The following is a 16,131-nucleotide window of genomic DNA, read 5'->3' on the forward strand; positions in this document are numbered from 1 at the left end:
ATCAAAACATTTCAGTCAATGTCCATATAATCCACACCAGGCGAGTTGTTCTCAGTGTCTATGCCACTGCAATCAGCAGAACGCGGCTCCGAGCATGAGCTCTCGTCCGCATTGGATTCGCGGAAGGCATGGAACGAATCCGTAATAGGAGAATTGGCGTTACTCCGTCGCTTTTTTGAGCTCTCCTCGTTAACTGGCCGAGTATCTGGAGAGTTTGGACCGAAGGAATTGCGCTTTTGTCTGGCTGCGTGTGTGAACTTCCGCTTGTGTCCCTGTTTTCGAGCGGCTTGAGGCGCAGCATACTGCCCATCGGCTTCGTAGTTCAGATCGTTCATATATTCTGATAAGTCGCGTTGCCAGCGCTCAAATTGATCTGGAAGGCGAAGTAAATTTCGTGTCGGTGTTTCGGACTCATCGTCATCTTCAGGCTCCTCTATGGCATATGGTTTGATGGTGCGAGCCCCTTCATGGCCGTTGGATAAATCAAGGTCATGTGCAGGAGTCAAAGGGCCAGAGTCGTCCAAGCTAAGCTCACTTTCATCAGATCCTGTTACCGAAGTAGGACAGAACCCAAGTGTGGGGGATCGGTCGTTGGGCATAGCAGGGTGTATATCGGTTTGGGGGCTCTCCATATCGATATGTTAGGTGGACCACATATGTTGGACATGAGTGAGACTGATAAGATATTGGTGGACAGTTATTTGAGTGTATTTTGAGAGACATGTGCATCCAACAAAGGGAGAAAAATTAAGGAGTAGATCACGGAAGTCGCAAGAAGGGTTTGGTCATAGCAACCATTTCCAGATGCTTCCAACGCGGAGTACGGAGTATACGGGGAACCCTTTGAATCTCCACCTTCTACCTGCAGGTCCAGCATAATTAGGATGTATAAAACACTCCATAGAGAGGAAAGAATCAATTCTATAAACTGGAAATTATATAGATAAAAATTAAGATCCAAATCTATAGATAGTACACTAAGGCAATTGGCTTGTCGAAGCTCCCCTGACGGCTCACCGCCCAGCGGCATGATTGGCCGTCATTCGCTTGCACAATAGAGTCCACGTTTAGTTTACCTTCACTCCAAGCACGCTGTTTACCTTGACTTCTCTATTATCTTTCTCTGGCAGTGGATGCGGTGGTCGCCTCTGCCTTCTTTTGCTCTCTAGTGTGCGGAGCTTGCTACTTTACAGTGCGGCTCCGGCCAAATCTTCAAGATGCAGTCCTCCCCAAACATGCTCACCAAGGTACGCCCCTCGTCAATGGCATATGCGCCATCGATGTCGCGTCGTGAGATTGGAGATACTAATCGCTGTGCTTTAATTAGTTTGAGTCCAAATCATCCAGAGCCAAAGGAATCGCATTCCACCCGAAACGGTCAGTTGCCTGTTGAGGGGACACCTAGCCAAAGCACCCGAACTGACCTCCGAATAGGCCATGGATCCTTGTCTCCCTCCACTCCTCCACCATCCAATTGTGGGATTATCGCATGGGAACCCTCATTGACAGATTTGAAGAGCACGATGGACCCGTCCGTGGTGTCGATTTCCACCCAACCCAGCCCCTGTTTGTGTCGGGAGGCGACGACTACAAGATCAAGGTCTGGAACTACCAGACCCGGAGGTGTCTTTTCACATTGAACGGTCACTTGGATTATGTCCGGACGGTCTTCTTCCACCCCGAGCTACCTTGGATCCTGTCTGCGTCCGATGACCAGACCATCAGAATCTGGAACTGGCAAAACCGCTCACTAAGTACGAGCCATTGAAGCCGCCTGCGACGACGTAAACTAACATTTCGCTCTCTTTTAGTCTGCACTATGACCGGTCACAACCACTATGTGATGTGCGCCCAGTTCCACCCTACCGAAGACCTCATCGCCTCAGCCTCGTTGGACCAGTCCGTTCGCATTTGGGATATTTCCGGTTTGCGCAAGAAGCACTCGGCCCCGACCTCGATTTCGTTCGAAGACCAGATGGCACGAGCCAACCAAAACCAAGCCGACATGTTTGGTAACACCGACGCAGTCGTCAAGTTCGTGTTGGAAGGACACGACCGTGGAGTCAACTGGGTGTCGTTCCACCCCACACTGCCTTTGCTTGTTTCCGCCGGTGACGATCGACTTGTGAAGCTCTGGCGTATGAGTGAAACTAAGGCCTGGGAGGTTGATACCTGTCGCGGTCATTTCCAAAATGCCTCCGCCGCTCTGTTCCACCCCCACCAGGACCTGATCCTCTCTGTTGGCGAGGACAAGACTATTCGGGCATGGGATCTTAACAAGCGCACCTCCGTGCAGTCTTTCAAGCGCGACCTCGATCGATTCTGGGTTATTGCTGCCCACCCCGAGATGAACTTGTTTGCTGCGGGTCATGATACCGGTGTCATGGTCTTCAAGCTCGAGCGAGAGCGCCCTGCTTCCGCTATCCACCAGAACCAGCTGTTCTACATCACAAAGGAGAAGCACGTCAAGATGTATGACTTCGCCAAGAACGTCGAGTCGCCTCCCATGCTTTCTCTGCGCAAGCTAGGCTCCCCATGGGTTCCTCCCCGCACTCTTTCCTACAACCCTGCCGAGCGTGCTATCCTGGTCACCACACCCGCCGATAACGGAACCTACGAACTGATTCATCTTCCCCGGGATGCCACTGGTGCCGTGGAGCCTACAGACGTGAAGCGTGGGCAAGCAACTTCAGCCGTCTTTGTTGCCCGCAACCGCTTTGCTGTCTTCAACCCTTCCAGCCAGCAAGTTGATATCAAGGATTTGAGTAACTCCACAACCAAGACGATCAAACCTCCAGCTGGTACAACTGACATCTACTTTGGTGGCACCGGATGTTTACTTTTCATCACTCCTACTCACGTCACCCTGTTCGATATCCAACAAAAGAAGCAGCTCGCTGAGCTTGCCGTCAGTGGCGTCAAGTACGTGGCGTGGTCTAATGATGGGCTCTATTGCGCCTTGCTGAGCAAGCACAATGTAACCATTGTCACCAAGACCCTTGAGCAAGTCAGCACCCTGCACGAGACTATTCGAATCAAGAGTGCTACCTGGGACGACGCTGGTGTGCTCTTGTATTCTACTCTCAACCACGTCAAGTACTCTCTTCTCAACGGTGACAACGGTATCATCCGCACTCTTGACCAGACTGTCTACCTTGTGCGCGTCAAGGGACGTAGTGTATACGCCCTTGACCGCAATGCCCAGCCCCGGATCTTGGAAATTGACCCCACTGAGTACCGCTTCAAGCTTGCTCTGGTGAAGCGAAACTACGACGAGATGCTGCAGATCATCAAGACCTCTAGCTTGGTCGGCCAGAGCATTATCTCATATCTGCAAAAGAAGGGCTACCCAGAAATTGCCCTGCAGTTCGTTCAGGACCCTCAGACCCGCTTTGACCTTGCCCTCGAGTGTGGTAACCTTGAGGTTGCTAACGAGATGGCTCGCGAATTGGACCGTCCCAACTTCTGGAGCAGACTTGGAAACGAGGCATTGGCTCATGGTAACCACCAGACTGTCGAAATGACATACCAAAAGCAGCGCAACTTTGACAAGCTCTCTTTCTTGTATCTCGCCACTGGTGACCAAGAGAAGCTCTCCCGTATGGCGAAGATCGCCGAGCACCGCGGTGATTTCACCTCTCGCTTCCAGAACGCTATCTACCGCGGGGATGTCGAGGACCGTATTCAGATGTTCAAGGAGGTTGACTTGTACCCCCTTGCCTATCTGACTGCCAAGTCACATGGTCTTGTCGAAGAGGCCGAATCCATCCTGGAAGCTTGCGGGCTTACTGAGGATCAAATCGGTCTGCCCACACTCGAGCAACCCCTGAAGGTTCCTCATCCTATTGTGCCCACATTCAAGTCCAACTGGCCTGTCAAGGCGGCCGGCCACTCTTCATTCGAAAAGGCCCTCCTCGGAGAGGTTGGTGCTGCCGACGAGGATGCCGGTGCGGATGGATACGATGTCGAGGAAGAGGAAGAGGAAGCCACTCTCGCCCGTGAGACTTTGGACGATGATGACGATGAGCCCTCCGGGTGGGATATGGGTGACGATGTCACTGTTGAGGAAGATGTCGACTTTGTCAACGTGGAAAGTCCTGAAGCTGGCGCAGCTAGTTCCGAGGCCGATTTGTGGGCTCGCAATTCCCCGCTGGCTGCGGATCACGTCGCTGCGGGCTCTTTCGACACTGCCATGCAGCTTCTGAACCGCCAGGTTGGCGCCGTCCAGTTCGCCCCATTGAAACCTCGCTTCCTTGAGGTTTACAAGGCAACCAAGACATACCTCCCGGCGAGCGCTGGTCTGCCGCCTCTGGTCAACTACGTCCGCAGAACTGTCGACGAGACCGACTCCCGCAAAATGCTTCCCATCATTCCCCGGGACCTCGAGACCGTCGCCAGCGTCGATCTGCAGGAAGGTTACACCGCCATGCGTTCCAACAAGCTTGAGGACGGTGTGACCACCTTCAAGAAAATCCTCCACACCGTTCTCGTCAACACTGTCTCTTCGGAGGCAGAGGTCGAGCAGGCAAAGAAGATCATTGCCACTGCCCGTGAATACATCCTTGCTATGTCCATGGAGCTTGAGCGCCGCACACTTTCTACCGACACACCCGAAAACCTCAAGCGTAGCCTTGAGTTGTCTGCCTACTTCACCATCCCCAAGCTTGAGGTCGCCCACCGACAACTTGCCTTGATGGCTGCGATGAAGTTGGCTTTCGCCAACAAGAACTACGGCTCCGCCTTGAGCTTCGCCAACCGAATGCTGGCCAACGGAGGCTCGGCCAAGCTCCTCGAACAGGTAAGATCTAACCCATCCCAATCCCATATCACCACTAACCTTTCAATCCAGGCCAAGAAGATCAAAGCCCAATGCGAGCGCAACCCGCAAGACCAGATCGACATTGACTTCGATCCCTTCGCCGAGTTCGACATCTGTGCCGCTTCCTTCACCCCGATCTACAACGGCTCTCCTAGCGTGTCCGATCCATTCACCGGCGCCAAGTACCACCCACAGTACAAGGGCAGCGTGGACCGGATATCAGAGGTTACTGAGATCGGTGCGCCGGCCAGTGGTCTGCGTCTGTTTGTCCCCAGTCAATTTTGATTGCAGAATGACGAAGCTTCACGGTTTTCTACCTTTTCTCTTCCTGATATGAAGTTACAAAATGTGTTCATTTTCATCTGCACGTGGAGAAGTTGTGTTTGGCGGCGCTTTTCGTTTCATCGGCTGGGAGAAAGACAAAACTTCCTGCACACACTTGTCTAGATGTCATCATTTTGTATCCAAGATTATAATTGCTTAGCGGTCTAGTTTGTATGCGAACATGTTTGTCCAAATTTTTCGAGTCCGACCTGATAGTACCGGTGCTCGCTGTCTAGTCTTACTGTCTAGTCAACACTCGGTCTCTGTAGGAGTAAGTAGTACAAGTCTTATTGTAATGGTACATTTGTGAGGCTGTCTATGCATATCTATTTTACAAAGGAGAGTTCCAAACCCAAAGAGTAGAGAGAATTATCACACCATCAGCGCATCTCAATCGCAGCGACCATCTTTCCACCCAGTGCGCCACCTCTCCTCCCAGAACCGACAATCAAACTCTTTCTTACCAAGTTTGCGATTGACCTCATTGTGCGCCTCGCACATCCACCATCCAAACTCCTTCCGACTCCCCAACTTGGGCTGGTTCCGTCCACTAGGATGCGCCATCCACGTCTGGAAATCATCCGCACACACCCAGCACGGATATAACTTTGAGAAGAACTTCAAGAATCCTTGCATATTATTTTGATGGTCGATGCTTGCTTTTTCCGGGTATGTGGCTGCCATTGAGTGCAATAGAGTCCAAGTCGAGCGGCCGAGGGCTTCGACATCTGGTGGGCAATCGGAAGGAGTTTCGCTTGGTGAGGGAGTTGCGGCTGCGGCGAGCGCGGGGGTTGAGATTGTTGCATTGTTGGTACTGGGTGCGGAGGTAGAGTTGGAGTTCTTGTCGGCTTGCTTTGTCAATGCTCGCCAGGAAGCGACGGAGGTACATGTGCGGCAACTGGAGGTTTGGTATGTTAGTTTGGTCTGATTGCTAGTATTGACCATTGGTATAATGTGGTCCGCTACGTACGGCTTTCCATCCTTGTCCAAAACTACTCCCTTAGGCAATGGTGCCTTGGAGTCATCGTCTGCTGGTTGCTTGGAAGAACTAGCAGAAGCTGTGGGGAAGTTCTGGTTGAACATGTGCGCGGTGCCTTTGTATTGGCTGTTGGTCTGCCCTGGTGGTACTTCGGCCATTGCGCTGGTAGTGTGTGTTTGCTTTAGGTGTAAAAAATTGTGTGTTTGGAGTGGTGGAGGCTTCCAAGGTTCTCGGAGTTGATTTCTAATAGATTGCGGAGAACGACGGAGGCGAGACAGGAACAGTGGTGGGCTCTTAGCGCAGTAGCTGGGAAAAAAAGCTGGACAGTGGTTGGACTTGACTGAGCAAATTGAACAAAGAGCTTTTAGATGCGCGAATCGGCTTAGCTTCTGGATCAAAGCAGTTGCAAAGTTGCAATTGTATGCAGCTTTACTGCCACAGCGCCGATCACCTGGGCATTTGGCCGCGCTTTGTCATCGTTCCGCGCGCTTTCCCAACGCGCGCGCATGCAGCCTAGTTATTTCTTGGATTTCTTTTGTCTGTGACTTTTGTCTGGAATCAAAGTTACTGTTCGCATTTCGCGGGCCTCGCGCGCTATATTGACCGAATCCCATATACACATCCAGCCACTGTCAGCCACTGTCACCCAGTGACAATACAATCAACATGCCGCCGAAGTACACAATGTCGGACTCCGAGCCAGAGCCAGAGGACCAGGCCACCAATGCTCCTTCTGATCAAACTTTAGAGCAGGGTCTCCGCGACGAAGTTGCTGCTATGTTCAAGTCGGGCAATATGGGGCAATTGACTGTGAAACGCGTGCGACTTGCGGTGGAAAACAAGCTAGGTCTCACAGCAGAGTACTTCAAGTCCACAGGTGATTGGAAAGCGCGAAGTGAGAAGATTATCAAGGAAGAGTTTGTAAGTCTAAGCCTACATTGTCGAAACATTTCATTTCAGCACAGTCATTGATAGCGATCATGATCCAGGACACACAAGATAACGCAGCTCAAAACCCAGAGCCTCAAGCTGCTGAGAAGTCCCCATCACCTGTGCCTCAGAAGAACCCCACCCTAGCCAAACGCCCCAAGTCAGAAAGCGCACCGAAGCCGAGGAAACGCCAGAAGACCAAGACACCGGTGTCAGAAGACGACGAAGAAAGCGATTCCCCGGTTGCATCTGATGACGAAAGTGATGAATTGACCAAACCAAAACAACGATCGAAGGCACCAGCCAAATCTAAGAAGCCCCCAAAAGCAGAATCAGAAGCGTCCGATGTTGCTGAAGATACCTCCGACGTGCACGAAGCAACTACAAATACCAAAGATGACGCCTCCGAAAGCGAAATGTCAGTAGTCCTTGATGAAGAGCCAAAGCCCAAAGCCCCGCGCAAGCAAAAGAAGAAGACAGACGGGCCTTCTAAACCGAAGAAAGCACCAAAGGCAACAGCCAAGGCCAAGGACGAAGACATCAGCCCAGACCAAGCTGAGATCAAACGGTTACAAGGATGGCTCGTCAAGTGTGGAATCCGGAAGCTGTGGGGCAAAGAGCTGGCTCCATACGACAGCCCCAAAGCCAAGATCAAGCACCTCAAGGGAATGCTTGAAGATGCTGGAATGAAAGGCCGACCATCTCAAGAACGGGCGAACCAGATCCGCGAAGAGCGCGAATTGAAAGCTGATCTTGAATTGATCAAGGAGGGCGCCAAAAACTGGGGTGCGAAGGGTGACGAAGCTAGCGACGATGGAAAGCCTCGACGTCGGCAGCAACGTGGAAGGCAGTCGCTTGCCTTCCTTGACAGCGATGAGAATAGCGACGAGGATGGCGACGACGAGAAATCTCAGAGTCGGAAGAATCGAGGAAGGCAATCGCTTGCTTTCCTAGACAGCGATGAGGGCGAGGAGACTGATTGATACCAACATATTTTCCCGTAATGAATGAGCATGGGTGCGGCAGAGCAATGTTTCAAGGTCCGAAAGCAGAATTATATCTTAATTTCACTTGATATTTGATCCCCGTGATGCCAAAATATGTGCATGGTGTATAAAATAGTCGAGAAGCACCAGGTAGAGTGTCATGGCACTTTCAGACAAGGTACTTGCATAGGGATGCAGGCCCATTATCGTGCACTTTTCGGTCCACTCATGCGTTGGGCAGTTAAGCTGAAGATGGCCACTGAAGAGATGAAGAGCACAAGATTGTAGAACTGCTTGATGTCAGCGAAATGGAATGAAGAGACAACCGGGCGACTTGCAGCCTTTCTAGAGTACTCGTTCTCTTCAGCCTCCGTTCTCGCCTCAACAAAGAGGCGTCGCAGGTTAGGAAGATTTGCCTATGGATGAGTTAGCATCGAAAACATTGAGCATTCTTGACTACGCACCATTAGGATGTTATGGTAGAGTCTGGGGTAAATTCGGAGTAAAAATAAAGGAGAAGAGGTCCGGAGTAGTAGCGACGGGAGAGTCCAGAAGCCCGCCATTTGTGGACAACTTTTGATCGTCCCTTTCTCACTCCCCCATTCCTCTCCTTGAAAATCCCCCACAACTCCGGTGGCCATATCTCTTCGTCTGCACTAATAGACAGACCAAACGACCTTGAAGCTCTACCCCCGACGTCGCGCGACCGTCGGGCCCCCAATCCCCCGCAGTCCAACAATACTCGAATCATCCCCCCATCCTCGAATCTCTAGGCGGAGGCACGACCTAGTCGTTGCTGAAGCTTATACAACCTCGCCATGGCGATGAACAAAATCCGTGGTGCCTTTGCGGTGCCCCGGAAAGGAGAGACGTTCGAATTGCGAGCTGGACTTGTGTATGCGGCCCCCTCCACAATGCGCTGGCCACATTGCTAGAAGGAATAACAAATGATGCTAACGATTTGCACAGCTCTCAATATGCCTATGAACGGTATGCATTCCGAGAAATCATCCAAGAACGGTCAATCGAGAGAGCGAAGATGTGGTGGCTGACCGTGTGACAGAAAGGAATCCATTCAGAAGACCATCATGGCCATGACTCTGGGCAAAGATGTGTCGGCACTTTTCCCCGACGTGCTCAAGAACATTGCCACGGGCGACCTTGAGCAGAAGAAACTGGTCTACCTCTATCTTATGTGAGCGTCGCAACACCAGCCCGGGTGGCTACGTATGTTAATCGGTTGAATCTCGCCCACAGGAATTACGCCAAATCGCATCCGGACCTATGTATTCTCGCCGTGAACACCTTCGTACAAGACTCTGAAGACCCCAACCCGCTGATTCGTGCGCTGGCAATCCGAACAATGGGCTGCATCCGAGTGGAGAAGATGGTTGACTACATGGAGGAACCGCTGCGCAAGACTCTTCGAGACGAATCACCATACGTTCGCAAGACAGCCGCGATCTGTGTCGCCAAGCTATTCGACCTGAACCCGGCAATGGCTCTCGAGAACGGATTCCTGGAGACGCTCCAGGAGATGATCGGTGACCCCAACCCCATGGTGGTCGCCAATTCGGTGACTGCGCTGTCAGAGATCAACCACTCGGCACCGGAGACGAAAGCTTTGCAGATCACCACCAACAGCCTACGAAAGATGCTGATGGCGCTGAATGAATGCACGGAGTGGGGACGAGTTACTATTCTCTCGACCTTGGCTGAGTACAAGACGGCTGACGTCAAAGAGTCGGAGCACATTTGTGAGCGTGTGGCGCCTCAGTTCCAGCACGTCAACTCTGGCGTCGTTCTTGCGGCCGTCAAGGCTGTCTTCTTACATATGAAGAATGTCAACCCTGAATTGTCCAAGAACTACCTGAAGAAGATGGCCCCTCCACTAGGTATGATCTCCGACTGATCTTTCCCTGCGCGATCTCTGAACTAATTTGCAATAGTCACATTGGTCTCCTCCGCCCCCGAGGTGCAATATGTGGCCTTGAGAAATATTGACCTCCTACTGCAGAAGCAGCCTGATATCCTCCAGAAGGAGCTCCGTGTCTTCTTCTGTAAATACAATGACCCGCCATATGTCAAATTCCAAAAGCTTGAGATCATGGTCCGCATTGCCAACGACCGCAATGTGGATCAGCTCTTGGCTGAACTGAAGGAGTACGCCCTCGAAGTTGATATGGACTTTGTCCGACGTGCCGTCAAGGCTATTGGCCAAGTCGCAATCAAGATTGAGGGCGCAAGTGAACGATGTGTAAACACACTGTTGGATCTCATCAACACCAAGGTGAACTACGTTGTCCAAGAAGCGATCGTGGTCATCAAAGACATCTTCCGAAAGTACCCCGGATACGAGGGCATTATCCCGACTTTGTGCCAGTGTATCGATGAACTGGATGAACCTAATGCCAGAGCGGCACTTATCTGGATTGTTGGAGAGTACGCTGAGAAGATCAGCAATGCAGGCGATATCTTGGGTGGCTTTGTGGATGGATTCAACGAAGAGTTCTCCTCGGTTCGTTGCTATCTTTATGTGCGTGGGGTGACGTCGGCTAACCTTCATATCTAGACCCAATTGCAAATTCTCACTTCTGTTGTCAAGCTGTTCCTGAAACGGCCCGAGAAGGCCCAAGGTCTGGTGCAACGGGTGCTTCAGGCTGCGACAGCTGAGAACGACAACCCCGATGTCCGTGACCGAGCTTACATCTACTGGCGTCTTTTGTCCAATACCAGCGATTCCAACGCGACCAAGAACATCGTGCTTTCGGACAAGCCCCCTATCGTCACCACCATCCACTCACTACCCCCAGCGCTCCTCGACCAACTTCTCACCGAACTCTCCACCCTCTCCTCTGTCTACCACAAGCCTCCCGAGCAGTTTGTTGGCCACGGACGATTCGGCGCCGACGCTGTCCAGCGCGCTGCTATCGAGTATGTACCCCTTATCTCCCTGCTTACCTATACCAGCACTAACCGAATCCCAGGGAACAACTTCAAAACGCGCGCGAGAACCCATTGGCTGCGGCAGCCGCTGCAGCCGCCGGCGGCACCGCACCCCCTGCGCAGGCGCAAAACAACGTCGAGAACTTGCTGGACATCGATTTCGACGGTGGTGTTCCTGCCTCAGCGCAAAACGAGCCATCAAGCGGCATGTCCGGCCTGGAAGGATTGGCTGGAACCCCCGTGCGGGTCGCATCCCCTGCAGTTGGCACTCCCTCCGGTCAGCCCAACAACAACCTGGATGACTTGCTTGGCGTCTTTGGAGACTCGGGACCTGCGCAGTCCTCATCGAGTGCCGGTGCCGGTGCCGGTGGTTCTGCTGATCTGATGAATGGATTCTCCGGTCTCGACCTCTCCGCGAATGCGGGCCAAAACAACCAGCCCCAGAAGTCTAACGATGACATCATGTCGCTTTTCTAGAGTGGACGGGTCATGGTATAGTCTGAGTATTATATGCAGATGTTTCGCAAGCGAAGATTTCAACAGAAATAGATTGTTTCTTACGTTAATTTTTTTACCGGATTGCAAAAGGCTTGTACATTTTGAATTGATTTGCTTTAAGCTCATACGACTAAGCCTTGGAAGACGTTAGTGAAAGCTTGGCGCTCTGAAGAGGTACCTTGTTGGCATGGATCTATATGTCGAACAATTGACCGACTTCTGTAAAACAACATGGAAATTAAAGACATACTCATATGACGACCGCGGGCAAAGATATGAGGTGATCAATTAAAGTTGTCTGCCCTCATCTTTTCGCCCGATAGACGCCACTGCTCCACTGCAAAAAAAGAAAAGAGAAAAACCCTGCCCTGGATTCGGAACTTGTGCCGAGGTCTAACTACGCATTGTACCCCAGTAGATATGAGTTTTATTCAATTAAATATCAACGTAGCATTTACTGTAATTATGTGGACATTTTCATCAATTCATGAAGTTCACAGTCCATCCCACCTCCAATACCAGACCCTGAAATATTCTCCCGGGGAAGCCCTAACTAAGAAGGGGAGTCCTATCCACCTAGCCACTACCACTTCTTATCTCCGTAACGCCGTCTACACGTCCACCCAGACCCCCAAAATGGAGCCCGTGGGGTGCTTACCAATTTCTTATCGATTCCACCGAAGCCTTCCAGTGTAAAAGACCAATGGCCCGAGTGGGACTGACTAGCGGTGCGGATATAAATGGGGCAAGACACCCCGCGAAAAGAGGATTTTCCAAGTTTCCGACTCTCCAACTACTCAAAATGGCTCAAACAGAATACAAGTTCGAAGGATGGATGGGTCTCGACGCCAACTCCGGCGAGGGCAACATGGTCTGGCAAGAATTCCAACCTAAGACCTGGGAAGAGACCGATATCGATATCAAGATCTCTCACTGCGGTATCTGTGGCTCGGATCTGCACACCCTTCGCAGCGGCTGGGTGAGTTTTTTCCTCCCCTTCTCTTCTCTTTTCCCACATCCCCCATATCAAGATTCAAAAGTCAATTGAAGAACTACAAACTAACAAACACCCAGCGCCCTGCCACATACCCCTGCTGCGTCGGCCACGAAATCGTAGGCACAGCCGTACGCGTAGGCACCGAAGTCCCCGATATCAAGATCGGAGACCGAGTCGGTGTCGGCGCGCAGAGCGACTCGTGCCGCAACCGCTTTGGAAAATGCGAAGAGTGCGCCGCCGGAAAGGAGAATTACTGTAGCCAGAAGGTTGTCGGCACCTACAACGCTCTCCATTACAATAACGAGAAGTCGTACGGTGGATACGCGACGTATAACCGTGTGCCAGGACACTTTGCGATCAAGATCCCTGATGGGATTTCGTCTGCGGAGGCTGCGCCTATGTTGTGTGGTGGTGCTACGCTTTACAGTCCGTTGAAGTTCAATGGGTGTGGGCCTGGCAAGAAGGTTGGAATTATTGGTGTTGGTGGACTTGGACACTTTGGTGTTTTGTTCGCTAAGGCTATGGGGGCTGATAAGGTTGTTGCTATTTCGAGGAAGATTGGGAAGAAGGAGGATTCGTTGAAGATGGGGGCTGATCTTTATATCGCTACTGATGATGAGCCTGAGTGGGCTGCTGAGAATTCGCGGTCTTTGGATTTGATTGTTTCGACTGTTTCTTCTACTAAGGTGAGTTTGGAATGTTTCCCCATGGTTATGGGGATGGGAATATCTGTGGATACATCGTGCTAATTTTGATACTCAGATGCCCTTCAACGACTACTTGGGTCTGTTGAAGACTGGTGGTGCTTTCGTTCAGGTTGGTCTGCCCGAGGACGGTGGTCTGTTTGCACCTGTGCGCAGCTTGATGCGCCAAATCAGCCTTCAGAGCTCGCTTGTTGCCAGCCCTTCTGAGATCCGGGAGATGCTGGAGCTCGTTGCTGAGAAGGATATTCACCCTTGGATTGAGGAGATCCCCATGAAGTATGCCAACCAGGCGATTGTTGACATGGAGGATGGTAAGGCACGCTACCGTTACGTGCTTGCCAACGAGTAAGAATTCTTATGCAGGAGATGTCTGGTACGAGTGATGAAGTTTTAGATGTGGTGGTGTAATTATGGGGTTCGAAGACCATGTATATATTGCTTTTGCATAGACACTTGTTATAGATACGAATGTTCTGCAACTGTATTTATGAGAAGTATGAAAGAAGAAAGATAAAACTCCAAGCAATAAAAAGACTCTGTATTACTATTAAAGTATTTTAGATTCACCGAACAAAAACAGAAAAAAGTCAAAATCTCGAAGTGACCAAGCAGCCGCTCTTATCCGACTTCCGGCCCTGTCAAAAGCGAAAGAAGGACACCCAAGCGGGGCATAGGCCCTATAATTCTCATCTCAAAGTCTCAAGAAACCATGGGAGTCTCTCTGATCCACACCACAAAGAACAGAAGAGGTCATAATTCCGAGTAGCAGTCGACGCCCGGAGGCGGACACGCTCAAAGCTGCTCAACTAATTTAGAAGAGAGCCATGAGGCCAACAACACCGGCAAGGAAGCCGAAGGCGGGCTGGACGTTGGAGGCACCACCGGTGAAGCTACCGGGGGTGGAGGGGGGTGGAGGACTCCTGGGGAGTGACAGGAGTGGAAGGCTGCTCCGGGGTGGAGGGGTTGGAGGGCTGCTCAGGAGTGGAGGGGCTGGAGGGGCTGGAAGACTGGGCAGGGACAGAGGGGTTGGAAGGCTGGGCAGGCACAGAGGGGTTGGAAGGCTGAGCAGGGACAGCGGGGTTGGAGGGCTGAGCAGGGACAGCGGGGTTGGAGGGCTGAGCAGGGACAGCAGGGTTGGAGGGCTGAGCAGGGACAGCAGGGTTGGAGGGCTGAGCAGGGACAGCAGGGTTGGAGGGCTTAGCAGGAACAGCGGGGTTGGAGGGCTGAGCAGGAACAGCGGGGTTGGAAGGCTGAGCAGGCACAACGGGCACAACGGGCTTGGAGGAAGCAGGCTTCTGGGGAGGGACGATCACAGCGCTGGTGGGCTTGACGGGGGCGCTGGTGGCGGGGAGAGGAGCCGGGTGGGTGGTGACAGGGATGTTCTCGCAGTGAGTGCAGACAGTGGTGGAGGTGATGGTGATGGTCTCAGTACCGGTGACAGGGACGGTGTAAGTCTGCGAGCCAGAGGTGACAATGGAGGAGGAGACTGGGTTTCTGTTAGAAGGTGTGACTTGATATGATACATGAGTTACTTGAGCTTACCAGGGCAGGTGGTGGTCACGATGGTGAGGGTCTTGGTGGTACCAGGGTGCACAGGGGGAGTGTGGTGAGACTTGGTAGGGTGAGGCTTGGTGTGGGTGACCTCGGGGGTAGTCTCGGTGTGGTGAGGCTTGGTGTGAGTCTCAACCGGGGTGGTGTGGGTGGTGTGGTGAGGCTTGGTGTGAGTCTCGACCGGGGTGGTGTGGGTGGTGTGGTGAGGCTTGGTGTGCGTCTCAACCGGGGTGGTAGAGGTGGTGCAGGGGGAGGTCCAAGACTCGGTGGGACGAGTCCAGGTCTCGTGCTCACCCCAGCTCTCGGTGTGGTGAGGAGCGACAGCGGAGCTCTGAGCGGCGGGGACGATGAAGTCCTCACCACGAGCCTGCATGACACCGGCGAAGGCCGGGCTGGCAACAAGGGCCAAGAGGGCGACGGAGTTGATCATTTCGAGAGATTGAAGCCTTTGCTAAAACTTGGAAAGATAACGAGTGAAGCGGTGATGGGAATGAAGTTGGAGGACGGGCAGTCGAGCTGCCCTTATATGCCCCGTTCGACAGTATAGATCCATCCCATCTCAGAGCAGACACGAGTGCCACGGTCGTGCTCAGGACAGAAAGCTAGACCTGACCCACAATGTCACCATTCTAAGGCTGAATGCGGGTACCTTCACGATCGAAGCACGGATGGCAAAGGCACAACTAGAAGTCAGTTGGTTGAAAATTTTGAGCAATGATACCTCCATCCGATGGACCTGACTGCAAACGTGACAGTCCATAGTATCATTGCGGTAGGTAGAGTGGAGGTTCTCCACAAGTCGCCTAATGCGGAAAGATTAGAATCAGCTTGAAGATCGTGGGTACCTGTCAGTAGTGCATGGATCTGCATGGATCTGCATGGATCAGACAGGCGCTCATTTGATGGCGAAATGTTTCAGCTCCATCCAGTATATCACTAAATCCGAGGCAAGAGACAACTTGATTTGTCTCGACATTGAGCATAGTCACGCCTGCGTAAAACACTTGGGGCAGCGATAGATATCACTGCCAAGCATTTCAAGGTCCGGACTGGGGCGTGGACGGAAGCATGAAAGTGGAGAGCCACTGCTTGGAAGGACCACCGCCGCCAGTAAGAAGCCCCTGTGGTTAGAGGCGAGCACATGGAATCAAGCTCCATGCACCGTAGAGGCCAAAAGCGACGATCTTGGGTAGGCACAAGACCCCTGAGAGCGAATGAGAGAGTTTCATTGGGCCTGTGGAATGTGAGTTGAACACCAAACAAGGCACGAGTGCTTTCCATTAGCAGAGCGAAGAATGTACGGGCAGGCTCGCAACACCTCCTGAGTGGAGTCTCCTCGAAATCTCTGAATTTGTCGCAATTTGGAGATTTTGATCAGATCCGATCTATTGTCTCAC

General features: G+C 52.1%; 8 protein-coding genes across 8 annotated transcripts; 4 read left to right on the plus strand and 4 right to left on the minus strand.

Annotated features, from left to right (window-relative positions):
- Positions 1-11: 11 nt before the first annotated feature.
- Positions 12-632, minus strand: N7506_004638 (uncharacterized protein; the record flags this gene model as incomplete). The annotated part of the gene is made up of 1 exon (XM_056953932.1): positions 12-632. One exon carries the CDS (start codon positions 630-632, stop codon positions 12-14), a length of 621 nt encoding a protein of 206 aa, XP_056812821.1.
- A 474-nt stretch (positions 633-1,106) lies between these two features.
- N7506_004639 (coatomer subunit alpha) lies at positions 1,107-5,104 on the plus strand (the record flags this gene model as incomplete). The annotated part of the gene is made up of 5 exons (XM_056953933.1): positions 1,107-1,247; positions 1,328-1,377; positions 1,435-1,754; positions 1,812-4,798; positions 4,850-5,104. Exons 1-5 carry the CDS (start codon positions 1,218-1,220, stop codon positions 5,102-5,104), a joined length of 3,642 nt encoding a protein of 1,213 aa, XP_056812822.1. The 5' UTR covers positions 1,107-1,217.
- A 429-nt stretch (positions 5,105-5,533) lies between these two features.
- N7506_004640 (flavin-linked sulfhydryl oxidase) lies at positions 5,534-6,280 on the minus strand (the record flags this gene model as incomplete). Its single annotated transcript, XM_056953934.1, has 1 exon — positions 5,534-6,280. One exon carries the CDS (start codon positions 6,278-6,280, stop codon positions 5,534-5,536), a length of 747 nt encoding a protein of 248 aa, XP_056812823.1.
- A 508-nt stretch (positions 6,281-6,788) lies between these two features.
- On the plus strand, positions 6,789-8,035 carry N7506_004641 (putative transcriptional regulator; the record flags this gene model as incomplete). The annotated part of the gene is made up of 2 exons (XM_056953935.1): positions 6,789-7,043; positions 7,112-8,035. 2 exons carry the CDS (start codon positions 6,789-6,791, stop codon positions 8,033-8,035), a joined length of 1,179 nt encoding a protein of 392 aa, XP_056812824.1.
- Positions 8,036-8,241: 206 nt separating this feature from the next.
- On the minus strand, positions 8,242-8,505 carry N7506_004642 (uncharacterized protein; the record flags this gene model as incomplete). The annotated part of the gene is made up of 2 exons (XM_056953936.1): positions 8,242-8,454; positions 8,503-8,505. 2 exons carry the CDS (start codon positions 8,503-8,505, stop codon positions 8,242-8,244), a joined length of 216 nt encoding a protein of 71 aa, XP_056812825.1.
- A 351-nt stretch (positions 8,506-8,856) lies between these two features.
- N7506_004643 (putative AP-1 adaptor complex subunit beta) lies at positions 8,857-11,461 on the plus strand (the record flags this gene model as incomplete). Its single annotated transcript, XM_056953937.1, has 7 exons — positions 8,857-8,933; positions 9,008-9,028; positions 9,102-9,233; positions 9,296-9,933; positions 9,988-10,556; positions 10,611-10,972; positions 11,026-11,461. The coding sequence occupies 7 exons, from the start codon at positions 8,857-8,859 to the stop codon at positions 11,459-11,461; spliced, it is 2,235 nt and encodes a 744-aa protein (XP_056812826.1).
- Positions 11,462-12,284: 823 nt separating this feature from the next.
- On the plus strand, positions 12,285-13,532 carry N7506_004644 (NAD(P)-dependent alcohol dehydrogenase; the record flags this gene model as incomplete). Its single annotated transcript, XM_056953938.1, has 3 exons — positions 12,285-12,461; positions 12,557-13,165; positions 13,242-13,532. The coding sequence occupies 3 exons, from the start codon at positions 12,285-12,287 to the stop codon at positions 13,530-13,532; spliced, it is 1,077 nt and encodes a 358-aa protein (XP_056812827.1).
- A 541-nt stretch (positions 13,533-14,073) lies between these two features.
- Positions 14,074-15,164, minus strand: cspA (putative cell surface protein; the record flags this gene model as incomplete). Its single annotated transcript, XM_056953939.1, has 2 exons — positions 14,074-14,669; positions 14,726-15,164. The coding sequence occupies 2 exons, from the start codon at positions 15,162-15,164 to the stop codon at positions 14,074-14,076; spliced, it is 1,035 nt and encodes a 344-aa protein (XP_056812828.1).
- Positions 15,165-16,131: the final 967 nt, after the last annotated feature.

Source organism: Penicillium brevicompactum, assembly GCF_028827555.1.
Source record: "Penicillium brevicompactum strain IBT 35665 chromosome Unknown utg000003l_segment0_segment0, whole genome shotgun sequence".
Lineage (NCBI taxonomy): Eukaryota > Fungi > Ascomycota > Eurotiomycetes > Eurotiales > Aspergillaceae > Penicillium > Penicillium brevicompactum.